The sequence below is a fragment of the Paroedura picta genome, chromosome 7, assembly GCF_049243985.1.
Source record: "Paroedura picta isolate Pp20150507F chromosome 7, Ppicta_v3.0, whole genome shotgun sequence".
Classification (NCBI taxonomy): Eukaryota; Metazoa; Chordata; class Lepidosauria; order Squamata; family Gekkonidae; genus Paroedura; species Paroedura picta.
In genome coordinates this window covers 123,489,559-123,509,254 of record NC_135375.1, presented here as the reverse complement: position 1 = coordinate 123,509,254, position 19,696 = coordinate 123,489,559, and the positions used below count along the sequence as shown (strand labels likewise).

At 50.9% G+C, this 19,696-nt stretch overlaps 2 protein-coding genes across 6 annotated transcripts in view; one reads left to right on the top strand and one right to left on the bottom strand.

The window, feature by feature from the left end:
* The window catches only part of POLQ (DNA polymerase theta), a 60,346-nt gene extending 54,015 nt beyond the window's left edge, over positions 1-6,331 (top strand). Inside the window, exons 28-30 of one of the 2 annotated variants that reach the window (XM_077346313.1) lie at positions 2,072-2,225; positions 3,745-3,854; positions 5,337-6,331. In XM_077346313.1, coding sequence (XP_077202428.1) covers positions 2,072-2,225; positions 3,745-3,854; positions 5,337-5,450 — 378 coding nt within the window. In that variant the 3' untranslated portion in view covers positions 5,451-6,331. Of the gene's footprint in view, positions 1-2,071; positions 2,240-3,744; positions 3,855-5,336 lie in introns of both variants that reach the window. The other variant, XM_077346314.1, reaches the window with a different exon arrangement.
* A 5,430-nt stretch (positions 6,332-11,761) lies between these two features.
* Positions 11,762-19,696, bottom strand: part of STXBP5L (syntaxin binding protein 5L) — an 88,500-nt gene continuing 80,565 nt past the window's right edge. For all 4 annotated transcript variants that reach the window (XM_077346309.1, XM_077346310.1, XM_077346311.1 and 1 more), the window contains 4 exons: positions 16,673-16,838; positions 15,781-15,892; positions 14,417-14,637; positions 11,762-12,465 (listed from right to left, as the gene is read on the bottom strand). In XM_077346309.1, the coding sequence (XP_077202424.1) occupies positions 12,424-12,465; positions 14,417-14,637; positions 15,781-15,892; positions 16,673-16,838 (541 nt within the window). In that variant the 3' untranslated portion in view covers positions 11,762-12,423. The remainder of the gene's footprint in view (positions 12,466-14,416; positions 14,638-15,780; positions 15,893-16,672; positions 16,839-19,696) is intronic.

Below are 19,696 nucleotides of genomic sequence, written 5' to 3'. Positions count from 1 at the left end.
TTCAAAGCACAAACTGTTTGCCAGACTGCAGACAAGTGCATGCAAACTGCTGCTGTTCATGAGGTTGCAAGCATGCAGGCGGGGTTTGCAGAATTTGTTGTGCTCAGCTTTGAATGCACTAGTAATTTCTGACCCACGAGCACCCCAACTGTGTTCTCACAGCACTGCACCCTCTGACTGGGGGGCAGCCATTGAAGTGAGCCCCAAAGAATTCCTCCTTCCTATCAAGGCTACCCAACTTGGAACAATTAGACCAGGGATCCCCAAATAAATGCCAAGGCAACCATCAAACGTTTTTAGAAAATGTGTGATGGGAACTTTTGCCCAGCAAAGCTTCTGATTGGCCACTGGAGAATTTGATTGGCTGTGCAGATTTTTTTAAAATGTTGCTCAGCTGCAGCTGCCACCACGGTACAAAGATCGTCCCTGGGTGACTGAAGGTAAGCTGGGGCAACCATTTTGTGACGGACTCCGCCCCCTTGCCAGCCCCAGGTGGAGAAATATTTATTTGTTTATTATATTTATATGACACCCTCTCCTGAGGCTCAGGGCAGTTTACATAGAACTTGGGAACAGTGCAGATACCTTAGTAGTTGTGAACAGTAACAATGCAGTGATGGCAACAGAACAGTGGAATAGACCTGTGGAACAGAAGAACGATGGAAGGTGATTTGTTCAGGCGGAGGAGCTCCCTTTTGCAGGCCCTGCAGAATTGCACTAGTTCCATCGGGGCCCTGATCTCCTCCGGGAGCCTGGACAGAGAAAGCCCTGGCCCTGGCTGAGGTCAAGCGAGCTTCCTTGGGGCCAGGGATGACCAGGCAGTTGGAGGCACCAGAGCGTAAAGCTCTTTGAGGGGTGTAGGCAGAAAGGCGGTCCCTCAGGTACCCTGGGCCCAGACCGCAGATGGCGTTGAAGGTCATTACCAAAACCTTAAGTCTGATCTGGAATGTGACCAGAAGCCAGCGCAGCTGTTGGAGAGCGGGCCGAATGTGGGCCCTCCATGATGTTGCTGTGAGGACCCTGGCCGGTGCGTTCTGGACCAGCTGTAGTTTCCAGATCAAGGCTAAGGGCAGGCCTGCAGTTGCAGAAGTCCAGGCGAGAGGTGACCGTCGCATGGACCACTTTGGATCGGTATTCCGTGGCCAAGGAGGGCACTATTAGTTTGGCTTGGCGAAGGTGGTCGAATGCCAGCCGTGCTACTCTTGCGACCTGGGCCTCCGTTGAGAGGGAGGTATCGAGAATCACACCCAGGTTCCTGGCTCAGTGAGCCACTGACAGCTGCACCCCACTTTCCCACTTCCTGCCCAGCCACAGGACCTCCGTCTTTGCAGGGTTGAGCTTCAGGCAACTCTGCTTGAGCGTCTCTGCTTACAAGCTTCTGGCTAATGTTTCTGGGGGAGAGTCAGAGCGGCCCTCCATCGGGAGGAAGAGCTGGGTGTCACCCGCATATTGGTGGCAGCCCAGCCCAAACTTCTGCACCAGCTGAGCAAGAGGGCACATGACGATGTTGAATAGGATTGCAGAGAGAACTGCTCCTTGAGGGACTCCACATGCAAGCTGGTGTTGGCTAGATGAACTCTCTCCTATTGCTACTCTGTCCGTGATCCCGGAGGAAGGAGATCTGCCATTGAAGGACAGTCCCCCTGATCCCAGCATCTGCGAGGCAGTGAGCTTAGAAGCTCCTGATCGACTGTGTCGAGCGCTGCTGTGAGATCTAAGAATACAAGCAGCGCTGACCCGACTCGTGCTGTTCCTCCCCCTGGCCAGGCCAGAAGCCTGACTGGGATGGGTCTAAGGTTCTTTCTAGAACGCTGACAGTGGGCCCACAACAGCCCTTTCAGGCTTCTCCCCCAGAAGCACGGAGTGCAAGATGGGACGATCGTTGACAGGTCCAGAGATGCTTTTTTGAGCAGTGGCCGAACTGCTGCCTCTTTCCGCTCTTTCCTGGGGGTGGGGGTGGGGCTGGGGGTTTGCAGCCGATCTTTGCCGGAACCGGGACTGGCAGTCTTGGCTTCCGAGTTCCTTTGAAGCAATGGTGGTCTCTCTTAGCCATTTTTTTCCTGATTCCCAGGCCGAGCGACAGGCCGTGAACACCGTGGTCCAGGGCTCCGCAGCTGACATCGTCAAAAGAGCCACAGTCAATATCCAAGGCCAGCTGGAAGCTTTGCCCTCCGCAGTGAAATCGTACGGACACCTGGAGAGCTCCGTCCCGAAGAAATGGACAGGTACGCTTTACCCTGTGAGTTTCCGGTGGCAAACGAGAGAATAAATAAATGCATGAAATGGAGTTCCCTCTGGGGTGCTCCGTTAGTCATTCCCAGCCCAGCCGGATCTCGTCTGATCTCAGAAGCTCAGCAGCCCTGGCTAGACCCCAAGGAAGATCCTGGTTGCTCTGCAGAGGTCGGCCATGACAAACTAGCTCGCCATGTCTCTTGCAGGGTCACCTCTGACAGGTGTCTGTCAAACTCTTAATGAGAGACTCACTGTTGAAGAAAACCTCTTTATTGGGAGAGCTCCCAGCTTCCCGCAGGGCCTGCAAAACGGAGCTCTTCCGCCAGGTCTGTGGCTGAGGCCAGGGCTGGGAGAAGATGAGATGGGGCTGCCCCCTGGACAATATGCTTCCACACCGGTCCATCCATTGGCGTGGCTGACTGTCACTGTCCTCCCTGAGATGGATGGGCACTGTTCCTCCATAGGATTTTTGTACTTTCTGTAATTTTATGGGGTTTTGACGGGCGTTTTAATTGGGGATGGCAGTGTTTTGAATTTTGTATGTAACCCGCCACGAGCCAGCCTGTCCGAGAGTGGTGGGTGATAAATCGAACCACAACGATAATAAGAACAATAAAAAGTAGCAAGCAGAGCCCAAGGCGCTTCCTTGTTAGAGCTGTAGGGAAAGCTTACAGGCATAACTTGGATGTTTTCCCTGAGGCCCCTCCCCACTTTTTGAAAACAGGCACGCTGAATGAAGTACCAGGCAGGAAAGTTTCCACGGCAAGGTTCCCACACTGGAGCCTAGACCGGTGATCCCCAACCACCGGGCTGCGGCCTGGTGCCGGGCCGTGAAGGCCCTGGCACTGGGCCGTAGCTCCCTCTCCCCACCCCCACCCCATAAGAAACTTCCCAGGCCGCAAGCCAATGGGCCGCAAACGCGGCCAATTAGCTTGCGGCCTGCCGAGCTTCTTTTTGTAGGGGGGGAGAGGGAAGCAGGTTCGCGCATGCGCATTGCGTATGTGCGGCTGGGTCACGCATGCATGTTTGCACCAGGCACAGCCACAAACTAACGTGCATGGCACTCCCGCGCATGTGGCCGCACATAGCACAAACACGCATGCGCAGCCGTGCAATCGCCCTCCCCGTCGCTGCCGCCGGTCCGCACCCTCAAGAAGGTTGCGGACCAGTGGCCTAGACACCAGAAAGCATTCCTAACCTACGCGTAGCCAGAACAATAAAAAACGCTCTGGGGAAAAGAGGCCTCTGGAAGAATACTGGCCAGTGACAGCATGCTAACATGTGAGGGTAGGGAAGGGAGCACGGGAACAGGTAGACAGGTGACACGTGAAGAGGGCCTTGGCAACCGTCAGTTAGCGGTGAATTGATGCCACTTTCCAACCCGTATTAGTTACTCAGTAACCACCCTCTGTTTCTTTCCATTCCTGCATGCCTGCAGAGCTTTGCCATAAGCATACTGGCTGTGTGCTTTTTTTTTTTTTTAAGTTGTTCTTTGGGCTTTCTTCTGTCTAGGAAAATCGGCAGAAAGGAGGCAGATCCTGTATCCCAGCCGCGGGGGGTTCTTCATCCTCCAGCTTCATGACGAACTGCTCTATGAGGTGGCAGAGGACAGCGTGATTCAGGCAAGGATGCTTGGCTGCCTGGCTGTTGTGTTTGCCTGCCCCAGGGGCTCGGCCACAGTAGCTGCAGTGACCACGGTCTAGAGGTAGGCCTGTCCGTACGCAGATGAGGGCGAGGCGCAGACACATGATGTCTCCACGTGTGTCGAAGGGCCATACTGCGGCTCAGAGGTAGACCATGGGCTTTGCATGCCCAAGCCCTAGCATCTCCTTGTTAAAGGATCTCAGGTGGGAATCACAAGATGGCCGCTATGGAGGCGGAGCCAGCCTCAAAATGGTCGCTGCAGGAAGCTGAGCCCCACACAAGCCCAGGAAACCCAAGAAGAGTCACCTTAGAAAACACACCGGAAAAGAGGGGAAAGAAAATGAACACTATGGTGGCAGCTTATGCTGAGAAAATATTGTTTTTGATTGCATAGCCAATCAGATTGCTCCAGGCATGGGTCAAATGCTCCATGCGTGGGTCACCATTTCATTGCACTTCAGGTTTTAGCATAGTGGTTTGAGTCTGCAGGCACCTTTGAAAATCTGAGGCAGTGTGATGAATTCAGTCACAAAATGGCTGTCGGATGAGGCGGAGCCAGCTACAAAATGGCTGCCGCAGCATACCTTCAGTCATACAGTTAAGGGCCTTCTGCTATGGTGACAGCTGCTGTCAAAGCAACAGTTTTATTGAAGAAGTCTGCACAGCCTGTCAAATCTCCAGTGACCAATCAGCAGCACTGCAGGGCAGAAAATCCACCCAGCAGAAGCCACTTCCTAATAATGCTAGGCCAGTGCCAGGGCACCCCCTGGGCCTCACGCTTGGGGATCCCAGTTCTAGCACAAGAGGAAGCTAGTTGTATAGAAGAAGAAGAGTTGGTTTTTATACCCCGCTTTTCACTACCCGGAGTCCCAATACAGGTTATAAACAGCTTTTCCTTCCTCGTGTAGTGGTTAAGATGGGCGACTTCTAATCTGGTGAGCCAGAGTTGATTCCCCACTCTTCCACATGCAGCCAGCTGGGTGACCTTGGGCTAGTCATGGTCCTCTTGGAAGCTGTTCTCACAGAGCAGTTTCTCTCAGAGCTCTCTCAGCCTTGACTACCTCACAGGGTGTCTGTTGTGGGGAGAAGGAAGGGAAGGTGACTGTAAGCCCCTTTGAGACTCCTTTGGGCAGTGAAAAACAGGGTATCAAAACCAACTCTTGTCTCCCTGCAACAGATGCCCTGTGAGGTAGGTGAGGCTGAGTGAGCTCTGTCAGAACTGCTCTGAAAACAGCTCTAACAGGGCTGTGATTGGCCCAAGGTCACCAGCTGGCTTCATGTGCTGGGGCGCGGAATCAAGCACAGCTCTCCAGATTAGATGCCACCACACTTAACCACGACACCAGGCCAGCTCTAGCAGAGAACTGCCTGTACAGCGCCAGAGAGAAGCCCGGTGCAGAGCCAAGGTCTCCCATCCGAGCTTAAATGCTGCGTCCTGACCCCATTTCTTCATTTTGTAGGTGGCACAGATCGTTAAGCATGAAATGGAAAATGCCGTGAAGCTCTCGGTGAAGCTCTCGGTGAAAGTCAAAGTGGGGCCCAGCTGGGGAGACCTGCAAGAACTGGAGTTATGAAGACAACCGGAAGCCCCAGCGGCATCTTGGACTCCCGACTCCTCTGGGGAGCAAACCGGCTCACGGGTGGGGCCACCTGCACCACTGGGCGCACTTCTTCAACGGCAGCGCCACCACGGACTTCTGAGAGGTGTCTTCAGCTCCGCATGGATTTACCCGGGGGAACTTTTAATAGGCCACGCTGCACAACCCGGAAGGCTTTTTATTGCTAATTACGACGAAAAGCTGAGAGCAAAGCGTTCAAGCGCTCCTTATCGAAATACGAAGAGCCAGCAGTGAATATTCTAAAAGCCTCGGAGTACGCTAATTTTAAAAACTTTCCCCAAAAGGTCACACTAAGCACTTTAAAAATAATTGCCATCTTTTAAAGATGCAACGGTACTTTTGCAAGGAAGTTTTATCTTTCTGTTTTGTCAGCATAAAAACTGCTTGTGCCCTGGGCCAGTTCAGGTATTAATCCGTCATCAGTCCCTTCGCCAAGCATGGGAGATACAGGATCATACTCCATGATTCCAGATCTTTCCCAGATGTCTGGTATATACCCAGACAACCCTACACACGTCCCATCCCCTATGCATAAGAGTCCTAGAAATGATTGTATGAATTACTGCATTACTGACTTCCTGCTGCAGATCCCTTGGCTAAACCCTAGAAGACGTTCTGGCACAAAGCAATCTGTTTAATGCCTCTTTCTGCTGAAAGGCCCTGCAGTGACAGAGCAGGCAAAGGAAATAAATGAGGGGAATTCCTGTCTTCTTTTCCAAACTGCAAAGGTTTCCCACCTAGTTTAAAAAAAAAACAATGAAATGTTCTCTGCTTTGTACTTGAAGATGGACATGAACATCAGCGCTGTATAAATAATAAACTGATTTGTATATCTGTTTCCATCTCTTGTTTGTGGCTGAGAAATGAGAATCATGTTGCCTTACAGAAGAGAGACAACAGAAGAGGGAACCAAGTCAGCCAACCTGTCTACACCTAGAGCAGGGGTAGTCAAACTGCGGCCCTCCAGATGTCCATGGACTACAATTCCCATGAGCCCCTGCCAGCATTCACCAAGAAAGGCAGAAGAAAAATAGTTGCATAGGATTGAGAAAGGAGATTAAGGGGAGGGTGGATGGATGGATAGAAGGAAGGAGGAAAGGAAGAAAGAAAGCGAAGCAGAAAAACAAACAGAGCATCCGAGAGGGAAAGAGGCAGAGAGAGAGGGGCGGGGGGGGGGGCGCGAAAAGAGAGTGGTGGGTGGCTGGGTGTTTGGGGGCCGGGAAGCGATGGCGGAATGTCGGGACAGTTGGGGGGGGGCCGCAGGGGATCCTTGTGGGGCAGAGAGGGGAGGGCCCGGCTACCTTGTCTGTGACATGGTAGGGCTGTCCCTGGGCTCCGCAAAAGCCCCCCCCCCCCGTCTGCCCGGTTCGCTGGCTATCTCGGGGCTTCTGTCGGGCCTGGGCTTCTATTCCTGGGCCCGGCAGAAGCCCCCCCCCCCCCGTCTCCCTGGCTACCTCAGGGCTTCTGCTGGGCCCAGGGACAGCCCCGCCGCATTGCAGACACAGCGAGGCTGTCCCTGGGCCTGGCAGAAGGCCCCTCCCCAGCCAGCTCCCACCCGACCTCGGGGCTGTGGGCCTTCCCTCTCGGCGGCCAGCACAAGAATGGCTGCCGTGGGGTGAAGGTGGGCCATGTAGGGGGGTGGGCAGGTTGGGAGGCCCTTCGCGCCTCCCAATTGGTCAGTCCTGGGGCAAGGGGCCAATCAGAAGCTGCGCGTGGCTGCTGATTGGGCCCCTGGCCCCAGACTGGCAAGCCGGGGGCCCAGTTGGGAGCCGCAAGGCTTGTCAGTCTGGGGCCAGGGGCCAATAATTGCCCCGCCCCATCCTGGACAGCTCCCACCCCCCCACCCCTTACTGTTTTATTTATACCGCTCTGTGGAGCGATTACAGCGATTTAATATGCATCCTGCCACTTACGAAGTTTGAATCCAGGGGCCCCTTGATGACCTCATACAGTTTTTAATTCTTTTTGCCTATGTATGCAAAGGTCTCTTTCCCTTTCATTCACCATTCTTTTCTTCCTTATTTCATGTTCCTCTTTCCTGATGTCCAAGCCTGTGTCCTCCTTCCCTTCTCCGTGCAGTGCAGCTAGCGGAAAGTTTCTTATCCTGTGATAAAGCCCCGGGGACCCTTCAAGGAAGTTTTATTCAAGAGGTAAGCTTTTGTGGGCATGCAACTTTGTTGAGTGTGAGAAAGCGTACACCCAATATCTCGCCCCTTGAACAAAACTTCACTAGTGTTAAAGGGACTCCGGGATTCAAACTTTCTCCTGGTGCTTCTGGCCAACACAATGGCCCCCCTGAATTTATCCCATTATACGTCAAATAACTTTATTATTAGCTGTTGGTTTTCAGCATGTAGGGGAGCATCCCCAAATGTTTCTCTTCTGCTCTGTGATCTTAACACCCCTGTCTTACATCACATTACCTCGATTCAGGAGTCAGTCTGATGTAGCAGGACAACGTTTGGGTCGTAACCCTGGCATTCCTTGGGGATCCCCCATCCAATTGCTAACCTCGGCCAGCCCGGTTTAATTTACAAAGGCTGAAGAGACAGAGCTGGCCTGGGTTATAAAGTGGACATTGATGGCATTTGTGGCAGTGACTTGTTTTCTGACAATAGCCAGTGGTTTGATAGTAGAATATCTGCTTGGCCCACAGAAGGTCCCGGGTTCAGTCCTCAGCATCTCCAGTTAAAGGACCAGGCGATGGGAAAGACCTCTGCCTGAGACCCTGGAGAGCGGGGCTCAGGGGGTGGCGGTGATGTCCCTTGGCAAAAGACTATTCCCCCACCCCAGGCCTCAGTAAAATTGTCAAGCGTTGACTGGTCCCCGGTGATAAAAAGGTTGGGAACCACTGCTGTAAATCAGTGGTCCCCAACCCACAGGCTGTGGCCCGGTGCCCCCCGAAGTGAAAAGCTCGCCAGGCCGCGATCAAATCGCTTTGGCGGCTGATTTGCTGGCAGCCCAGAGGGGCGGAGAGAGGGAGCCGCGGCTGCTGGCATGGCGGCGGTGCAAACGTGCATGCGCAGACTGCCGCGCATGCTCGTTTGTGCCCGGCAGGGGCGCAAATGCGCACACGCGAAAGCGCTGCGCATGTGCGCGTGCACGGACTGCCGCGCACGCGCGTTTGTGCCCTCACTGGGGCGCAAATGCACGCGCACGGCATTCCGCAAATGCACGTTTGCGCTGGGGCTGCCGTGCATGCGCGGGGCCCTGGGCCGCCCTCTCCCCCCACTCTGGCTCAGGCGACCACTGCTGTGAATGACCTAAATTCAGAACAAATTCATCCAAATTAGGTGAATCAGTGGGAATAGTGATTCATATATGATGAAGTCATTATTGTGAAATAGCAAGCCCTAGTTTAGTGGATGATGGTGGTTTTCGTCCAATGGGGTAATGCCCTAAGCACTTGCCAAAGAGCTGTCCTTTGCTCTTTCTGGAGAATCCTCAAGTGGGAAGTGTGCATGCAGGTCATCTAGTCCACCCCCCCCGCTCAATGCAGAATCAGCCAAAAGCATCCATGATACATGATAAGCATCTGTCCAGCTGCTGCTGGAAGGCCCCCAGTGAGGGGGAGCTCCACACCTCATACCCAGAGTGCGTGTGTGGGGGGATTTCTTCTGCTGAGAAGCAATGTGCTCATTTTTAATTGCACACCAAGGGGCTGGGGGAGAATCCCAAGAACCAGACACAAAGAGGAGAGGGATCTTCTCCTTGGCACACCAGTACAGGCTGCTCCCACTTCTATGGAGCTCCCAACCTCTGGGTGGGATCTGGAGAACTCACAGAATAACAATGGTGGCTTTCCAGATTTCCATGGTCTATAATTACTAGCTGGGTTCTCATGGTAATTGTAGTCCACGGACAACTGGAGAGCCAGCTTTGAAGGAAGGGCTCTGTGGCATTATACCCCACCCCCGAAACCCCACCCTCCCCAGGCTCCGCCCCTCAGTCTCTAGGGGGCTTTTCGCACTGGGATCTTTGTTGCAAATTGGTCACTGAACGAAAAATCGCCATTTAAAATAGTGGAATTCGTCGTTATGCATACCTGCCTTTGTAGTGGAATCCAGTTGCGTTTTGTAGCGTTTCCCGCAGCTTCCGGTCTCGGCAGAAAAGGAAGCGCTGTTTCCAAGCTCGTCCCGCCCCTGGCCGTCAAGCAGCCAATGGGCAGCCGTCAGCATGCTCCCAAACAGCCCCTTTCCCTTTAAGAAAGGTTTTTTTAAAAAAAACAGACCCATTGTAACGAATCTGTGTAGATTCATTGCAACGGAGAGACCCATCCAGCTGCCTAATGTGAGCTGTCGTTTGATCGTATGATCGTTGCCACGCTGCCTCGAGTGATAAAAAAAAAATCCCCCCCCCCTCTCATGGGCCCGATTTTCGGCTGAATTAATGTGTAAAAAATAAACGGACTTTATTTCAGCAAACGGGCTTTTATGTGGTTTGTGCTTAGTGACTAAAGGTGAAGGACTGAAGCCAGGGAACCCTCTAAACAGAAAGAGGCTCGCTGGTGCGTTTATCCCCGCTCGCTCGGAGAAAAAAAAATGGCGATCGCTTCGCCGGAAGTTTGGAGGACAGGCTCAGGAGGAGGGACTTTGAAGAAACGGCAACAATGTTAACGCACAGGTCTTTATCGCTAGTGTTGCAGATTGTTTGCAAGAGTGTAGCGCTTTCCGGAGGGTGAATCCACTTTTTGGGATTCCCCTGAAAGCGCTACAACGAAGCGCTTTTTGCTGATCGGTTTCAGGAGTGTTGCAGATTGTCTACGACGTCGTGCGTTATGGCAAATCAATAGCGTTTCCAATTGGCAACCATTGTGCGATTTTGAAGCCGTGCAAAAAGCCCCTAGGGATTTCCCAACCCAGAGCTGACAGACTGAACCTTCTACGGAGCAGCCAATTTCACCGCTGCTTCCCCTGCCCCCCTGGAGTTCTGCCGTTTCCCAAATCCCAGCCACTGATTCCTACTGCAGGCCTGCTGGAAATGGCCCCTCCTGAGTCCCATAAATGCCCCTGGAGAAGGCATGCTGCTTGACCCCCTGCAGCTACGTGGTGATTCAGCCTTGCATTCTTTGACACATAGATTTGGGGAAGGGCGGTGGCTGAGTGGTAGAGCATCTGCTTGGCTTGCAGAAGGTCCCAGGTTCAATCCCCGGCATCTGCAGTTAGAAAGACCAGGCAGGAGGGGATGGGAAAGACCTCGACCTGGGACCCTGGCTCAGTGGCAGAGCCTCTGCTTGGCTTGCAGAAGAATCACAGAATCATAGAATCACAGAATCATAGAGTTGGAAGGGGCCATACAGGCCATCTAGTCCAACCCCCTGCTCAACGCAGGATTAGCCCTAAGCATCCTAAAGCAAAGGTCCCAGAAAGACCTGGGAAAGACCTCGACCTGGGACCCTGGCTCAGTGGCAGAGCCTCTGCTTAGCAGGCAGAAGGTCCCAGGTTCAATCCCAGGCAGCATCTCCAGTTGAAAGGACCAGGCAGGAGGGGATGGGAAAGACCTCGACCTGGGACCCTGGCTCAGTGGCAGAGTCTCTGCTTGGCTTGCAGAAGAATCACAGAATCATAGAATCATAGAGTTGGAAGGGGCCATACAGGCCATCTAGTCCAACCCCCTGCTCAACGCAGGATTAGCCCTAAGCATCCTAAAGCAAAGGTCCCAGAAAGACCTGGGAAAGACCTCAACCTGGGACCCTGGCTCAGTGGCAGAGCCTCTGCTTAGCAGGCAGAAGGTCCCAGGTTCAATCCCAGGCAGCATCTCCAGTTGAAAGGACCAGGCAGGAGGGGATGGGAAAGACCTCAACCTGGGACCCTGGCTCAGTGGCAGAGCCTCTGCTTGGCTTGCAGAAGAATCACAGAATCATAGAATCACAGAATCATAGAGTTGGAAGGGGCCATACAGGCCATCTAGTCCAACCCCCTGCTCAACGCAGGATTAGCCCTAAGCATCCTAAAGCAAAGGTCCCAGAAAGACCTGGGAAAGACCTCGACCTGGGACCCTGGCTCAATGGCAGAGCCTCTGCTTAGCAGGCAGAAGGTCCCAGGTTCAATCCCCAGCAGCATCTCCAGTTGAAAGGACCAGGCAGCCTGAAACCCTGTCTCCGCAGACAATCCTGACACCGATGGGCTGTTGTTCGGGTTCAGTATAAGGCGGCTCCCTGTGATTTATTTATTTATATTTATATACCGCCCTCCCCCCGAAGGCTCAAGGCGGTTTCTCTGCCTGTGGAGATTTGGCACGAAAGAAGGCACCCTACAGCAGCCGCAGGAGTTTCAATTCACTTTTATTCTTCTACTAATGAAATGCATGAGTGTGTTTTTCAAACTAAGATTGTCCACAGAAAAGGAATGTCAAATGTGGGAGAAACGCGGCTGGTCTTCTGTGGAGAGCAACATGCTTGCAAATGTTCCCACCTGGCCTTGAGTCGGTCGGAAAAACAAAGGTTCTGTTGTTGAGCTATTTATTTGTGGGGCGGAGACATGAATCCCTTTTTCTTCGATCACAACATGCTTTGCTTGGTTTTTTTGTTTTGTTTTTCCTGTCTTGGGTCGTGTAAGAAGTCAATTAGTCATGCAAAGTTGTATTCGGTTTAAATGCTTTAACAATCTGGTTTGTACAGGATATTTCCTTCCCAGCCGGCAACAGCCTTTCCTGCCATTCGCAACCCGGAACCGCTGAAATGTTACCTGCCCAAAGGAAGGTTCGCTTGGGAGAAGACTCCCTCATTGAAGACGGGGCTGCCGGGACCCACGTGTGGCCGGGGGACTCCGGAAACGTCCGCCTCCCTTGATGGTGTGGCGCAGCGCAAGAAGGAAAGTGTGCCCAGGAGCAGTCCTGGGTTCTGCTGAACGGCTGAGCTTGGAGGATCAGGTCCGTTCCTTTGACTCCGGGTCGCAGTACATTAACGGGCAGCTTTGTCGCTAGACATCTAGAACTGGTACCACTTCTTGTCCTTGTATTTCAGCATCACCTACAGGTGTGGGGAGGGGGAGGAAAGAAAATGACTTAAGTGGCACAGAACGACTCATGTCAATCTTTGGCTTGGATCCATTCTGTGAGCAGAGCCCATTTTCTCTTCTGGAAAGCTCCTCCCCCCCACCCCCCACCCCCGATGCAACCTCAATAATAAGAATAATCCGGATGGACCAAAAGAAATTAGCATTTTTGTACAAAGAGTGATCAAAGTGTGAGATTCGCTGCCGGAGGATGTGGTGATGGGCACAGAAATAAAGAGCTTTCAAAGGGCATTGAAGAGGTTAATGAAGGAGAAGGCTCTCTGTGGCTCATAGTCTTGGTGGCTGAGGGGAACCTCCACATTCAGAGGCACTAAACCTCTGGATCTCCGAGCCAGGAGGCAGCACGAGGCTTCTGTGCTCCGAAATGAAAATTTAATGAGAATGCCTATTACAAGACTGAGTGTTGGAACTATGCTCCCTAAAGTTTCTCTGACCCTCCACGACTTCTTGTTACTGGGGTGGGCCCTACCTCTATCCTTGTACGCCACCGGAAAAAGTGGGTTCAAAAGTGAGTTCAAAAATATTTGCAAGGATCAAGTTTCAAGGCTTCCTCCAATCTAAGGAGGCATCTCCCAAGCCAAGTGGAAGAACCACTTATGTTAATTGGAGGCTTCTTGAAATGGAGGAAGGAAGGTAATTGCATCCACCCCAGTAAAGTGAACATAATCTTCATAAATCCAAGGCATTTATGCACCCAACACACAGGTCAGCTGGGAAAAGACAGAGTGGATGAAGGTCCCCGTTTAACCCTCAACCAGGGGGACTTGGGGGCAGCCCCCATTTTTCAACCTCTCGGGGTTATTCTGAGGAAATAAGGGAACAGAAACACTAGAGGAGGACACAAAAACAATCTAGTAAAGCAAAAGAAACAACAAATCGTGTGGCCAATATATGAATCCCCATTTGGGGCCAGGGGATCCTCCCCCTCTGTTTGAAGGCTCTAAGAAGCCAGGAGTGGGGAGAGAACCACCAGGAAGTAAACGCGACATCCCTGAGTTACCCAGAAGTAATATCAGAGGGCGACATTCTGGCTTTTGGGCTAAACTCCATGGTATGAAGCTAATTCTTACCATAGAGATTTTGCCCACAAACCCAAGCGTCATCCACACCATGCTATGTCACTTCCAGGTGACACAGGGATGTCACATCTACTTCCTGGTTGTTCCCTTCTAGCACCTGGTATGTTCCCCCCATCCCCTGCCAGATGGTCTGACCAAGCTGGCAGCTCCATGAAGATAATATGGGGGTTTTTGTGTATGTGTGTGAGAGGTGTTTCTGTACACAGCCCTGAACAATTTGGAGGGAGGGTAGAATAACAACATATTCAGTAAAAATAACTGCAGGTGGCTTATAAAAAGAATAAAACAATGACATCCAATAAATAAAAATAAATTTAATGAAATAACAAAATGATAGAACAACACAATGAATAAAGACAAAGAACAATAACTGACTGGCCAGAGATTCTGGTTTTGGGGGGCTGCATCATCTGGGCTGTGATGAGCAGGTCGTTGACTATGGCAGTCCCTTCCGATTCTATGAATGTGACAGCAATTACATCTCTCTAGCTTGAAAACCCCAGAACCATTAAAAGTGGCCCTATGTTTTTTTTATATATTAAAACAATAAAAACAACAGCAACAAGTTTTAGAAAAGAACCCCCCCACAACTTTGGAGCGATTATTCATTCAGATGCCCTTGAAGGCACTCTGGAAAAGAATCTGTTATTTTCAGAAGAGAATCACTAATGGGGATAAGGGGTGGGCTGGGAGGGGGAAATTAGTTAGGTATATTGGAAATAAACTGGTGTAATATTGAATTGACCACTAGAGGCAGCAAAACACATGTGAAGAACAGAAGACTGACGGGGAAACATATCACTCTTTGCCTGGGATGAACACCAACCTCATGTGCATGTTTGGACAAGGATTCTGCGCTGGCCATCATACGAGCTGTTTTCTCATCTAGCTCTCCCAGCTTCTGCCCCCTCTCATCGAGGGCTATGCGCGCACGAGCCAGCTCTCCAATGGCGCTTCCTGCAGCTCCTTTCACGCCCTCCACTCCACCGGACCCAGGGATGTGCTGAGCGAGACTTCGAGACGCTTTCCCAGCCGTGGCCTCGCCAACTGGAAATGAAATCCAGGGTGCATTGAGACCTTTCCCTCTTCCTCCCTGACATCCCACCAGCAATTCAGCCCCAAAGGGGAAGGGACCTTTCTAGATGAATTCCCCTTCCAGGAGGTTGCTCATTTTGTACCCTTTCATCTTTAGGATGCTTTGGGCTGATCCTGCGTTGAGCAGGGGGTTGGACTAGATGGCCTGTATGGCCCCTTCCAACTCTATGGGCCATTCCGCACTCGTGCAAAATAGCACAATGGTTACAAAATGAAATCGCTACTGTTTTGCTGTTATGCACAACGTCGTTGACAATCTGCAACAATCCTGAAACCGATCCGCAAAAAGCGCTTCGTTGTAGTGCTTTCAGGGAAATCCCAAAAAGTGGATTCACCCTCCAGAAAGCGCTACACTCTTGCAACCAATCTGCAACACTAGTGGGAAAGTTCTGTGCGTTACCATTGTTGCGGTTTCTGCAAAGTCCCTCCCCCTGGCTCTCTCCTCTGATCTTCCGGCGAAGCGATCGCCATTTTTTTTTCTCCGAGCGAGCAGAGATCAACGCACCGGCAAGCCTTCGTTTACCCAGCGAGGCTTCCCTGGCTGCAGAGCTGTTTTAAGTCACCAAGCACGAAACAACACACAGCCCCGTTTGCTGGTTTATTTTCCCTTTATTTTTCACTGTATTTTTGGCCGAAAATCGCGCCCGTGCCGGGGGTTAATTTTTTTTTTCACTTGGGGGGAGCGTGGCAACAATGAAACGGCAGCTCAAACACCACCTGCTACCTAGATGAGTCTCTCCGTTGCAACGAATAATGCAGATTCATTGCAACGTGTGTTTTTTTTTTTAAACTTCCTTAAAGGGAAAGGGGCTGTTTGGGAGCATGATAACGCCGCCCATTGGCTGCTTGATGGCCAGGGGTGGGACAAGCTTGTCAATATCGCTTCCTGGCTAGCGATTTTTGCCGAGACCGGAACCCTGTGGGAAACGATAGAAACGCAACTGGATTCCTCTTTCCCCTTTCCTTGGTAGGGCTTAGGGTGGCGGGAGAGCGGGCAGGATGATGCTCTGCAGCGGCCCTTTCCTCCCTCCCATTGCGTCAGGGGATCTCCCCTCCCTCCTACCGCCTTGGATGGGGCCGTGAGTGGTGACTTACAGAGCTCTTCCCTGTCCAGCGTTCCGCCCGTTCCACCGAAGAGCCCCTTCAGAAAGCCTCGGTATTGGGCCTCGGGGGTTTCCACAGGGGTGAACAGCACCCCAAGCATGTCCTGAGCCAAGGAGACAAACAAAACCAGTTGAGTAAGACGAGGGAACCCACCAGAAAGAAGAGTTTGTATTGTATCCCATTTTTCAGTACCCAAAATTTCAAGGGGGCTTCCAACTGCCTCCTCTTCCTCTCCTCACAACAGACCCCCTGTGAGGTCGGTGGAGCTGAGGGAGCCATAAGAGAACTGGGACTGGCCCAAGGTCACCTAGCTAGCTGTAGGTGGAGGAGGAATCAAACCCAGTTCTCCAGATTAGAGGTTGCCGCTCTTCATGGCTATGCCACGCTGTCTCTGTCCTGGGGAAGAGGCTTCCACCCCCCACAGGGCATCCTGCTGGGCCCGCTGAGTAGAGAAACAGTGTGGGTTTCCTCAGTAGTTTTGAATGTTTAATTGTGCACCGTCAGACTATTGTGATTATTTTTATATAATGTCGGGAACTGTTTCTAGGAGTATTATTACTATTATGTGGTTTTTATTGGAAGTCTGTTTGTATTATTTATGTGAACCGCTGCGAGCCAGCATGCTGGGAGCAGCGATATACAAGTCCAAACATAAATAAATAAATATAAAACAGGCCAAAAAGCTTCCCTCACGCTGTTTTTGGCCAGAAGGTTTTTTGGGAGGTAGAACTGGAACCCCTACTACAGGTGCAACACTGTGGTGATCTGGCTCCAGCCTCTCATGGGCGGGCACTGAGGAGAACCTACAAGTCGGGCATGACTGCTCTACAGGGAGCCTCAGACCCAGCCTGGGTGCTCCACAAGGTGTGAAGAGACGACTCACCTGCAGATTGTCACACATCTCTTGGCTGAAGGTCAGTCGCTGGATTTCTGTCGGCGAACCGAGATACAAGGCTTGCCCCTCATGGGTGAAGCAAAAGGTCCTCGCGATCCTTGCGTCTGTGACCGGCAAATAATTAACATCTAGCAAGGGGCGGAGACTGGGCAAGCTGCAGGGGAAGAGTCATTTGGGAGACAGGATGGTTACTGTCATTGGACGTACACTAGATGCTACCCACCCTTTCTGTAAGAATTGTTTCCCCTGTTTGTTTTTAAAGCCAAGATTAATCTGCACAGAGCTTTTATTCCAATCCCAGGTCGATTCAGTCACTGCCATCTACACTGAATGCGATTTCCATTTTGATTTCAGGTGATTTAAATTTTCCATCTGCAACAAGCAAGATTGATCTGGAGTGACCCTACCTTTCCCCTGCAATATCCTGGAGTGGATATAACCCTCAATATTTGAAAAATCGGCATGAGTAAGCATGCAGCTGTCTGCTTTCCCCGAAATAACTTGCTGCCGAGCCTCCAACGCTATAGAAAAGCCCTGATTGGCCAGGGCGTCAGTTCAAAGGCTTCCTCGTTCCCAGGCTGCAAGGTTTCCCTTAAAGGGGATGCCCTAACTTTTCTCAGCAGAGATTAATTCCCCCTCCTCTGCTGTCTCCAATCCTCTCCCCCCCTTCAAGAAAAGAAAGAGGCTCCCCCCCCTTCTGAGCTTCCCCAATCAAGTGCAGAACACTTTTTTGTTTCAATTGGGGGGTGGGGGATAGAGGAAGACCCGAGTTCAAATCAATCTGAATTCAGCAGGATCCACAACGGAATAAACAAAGTAAGTGCAGAATTAGCCCTGCTCTACCTCCACATCTAGTCACAGGAATGGAGGGGGAGACTTTTAGAGAGTCTCTGTCTTGTCTCTGGGTCTCAAGCCCTTGGAATGCAGAGCTCTTTCACACTGGAGATATTTAGCTCTGGGACTCCACATTCTTCTGAGGGTCTACATACATCCTTCTAGTTTCCAGAACTTGGATAGAATTAGCTTGATTTCCAAAAGGACGTGATAAGCCCCCCCCTCCCGAAGAAGGTGTGTTTTTGGCAAATGGGGGTAAGAACAGAATTTCAGGAGCTGTTGAGGCTTTACTCTTTTATGCTACAGTGCTGAGGGTCATCCATCCCCCCCCCCATTATGAATTTTGGTATAAAACAGCCTTGACATATATCTGAATAAATGAATTCCATTGTTTAAAACTACCCATTTATACAGAAGGATTTCAGGGCAGCATATATAGTTCTCCCCAGGGATCATCTCACAATGAATTGTTGAAGGCTTTCATGGCTGAAGTCAATTGGTTGTCGTGGATTTTTCAGGCTGTGGGGCCATGGTCCCTGCCATTTTGTCAGTCACTGCGGCCAGCATCTTCAGAGGTAGGACACAGCAAGATGGGAATCTCTCTGTATGGACTTACTAATTCCACCCAGACACAGGAAAAACTCTTCCTAATGGACTTGCTAATGAATACTACTGAGACAGGAAAAGCATTTCCTAATGGACTTGCTAATGAACTCTACCCAGACACAGGAAAAGCGCTTCCTACTACCAGTCCATCTCATGGGGGACTCCCAGATGATAATATACAAAAAAAGGATACACAGAATAAAGCAATAGAAAAAGACACAATCTGCATAATGACGGCTATACTTGATAATATAAAGGCATCTTTAAAGTCCTTCATGCATTTGTCAGCTTAGATACTCTCAAATGATTCCGTTTTCATATTCTTCAATTATAGTCTCCAACTGTATGACAGGCAGCTAGTCCAGCTTGTTTCGATAATTCTTCTTCAGACACAAAGACAAATCATAAATCTTCGTAAAAAAGGCACTGCCCTTCATTCGACCTTCCAGGGCCTGTTATAGGAAGGTATTTGGTGAGTGTCTAAGGAGCTGGCAACGTATTGTCGATAATTATGTCAGCGTATTGTAAGAATGTATTTTAAGCAGATTTATTATTTGTTGCAGTGTCTGCAAGAAGAATGAAGAATGAAGAATAATGATTGAAACAAACTTAACTCGTTGGTTGTCACTCTAACTGGAGACTATAACTGGAGTTAAGAATCAATGGAATTAATTGGACTATCTAAGCTGATAACTGTATGAAGAACTTTTCTTCAAGACGCTTTTATATGATCGTGTACAGCCCAGATAACACAGGAATGTGATGCATTAAAACATCCCTCCACCCTGAGAAATAAATGAAACACCCAGCAACTGTTGACACACACCACACTTGGGCACAGAGAGTCCCGTCTTGCCATGTCCTCCCTCTGAAGACGCCAGCCACAGTTCCCGGCAAAACCTCAGGGGCAACATTTGTTTATTTTATTATCAGATTTTTATGACACCCTTTCCCCAGGGCTCCAGGAGGCTTATAAAAGGTAAAGGTCTCCCCTGTGCAAGCACTGAGTCATGTCTGACCCTTGGGGTGATGCCCTCCAGCGTTTTCATGGCAGACTCAATATGGGGTGGTTTGCCAGTGCCTTCCCCAGTCATGACCGTTTACCCCCCAGCAAGCTGGGTATTCATTTTAGGATGGAAGGCTGAGTCAACCTTGAGCTGGCTGCTGGGATCGAACTCCCAGCCTCATGGACAGACAGCTTCCGACAGTATTTCTACTGCCTTACCACCCTGTGCCACAAGAGGCTCTCCAGGAGGCTTAAGACATGTAAAACTACCAGACCGGCTCGTTCATTAAAACTACCAGACTGTTGCCACAAAGCCACAAAACCCTGAAAACCCACAAGCACCAGATCATCTGACGCTCTGAGCCAGCCTTTCTCAACATTTTAACCATTGACACCCCCCTGAAACATTCTTCAGGCTTCAAGAAACCCCAGAAGTGGCGCCATTATGCAAAATATGGTGGGGAAGCAGAGCTGTGGACACGCCCTCCCGGGGTCCTCCCCTTCCCACCGCCCCAGGCCCATCATTGGCCATTTGTTTTTTTTGGGGGCGGGGGGAATGGGTCAAT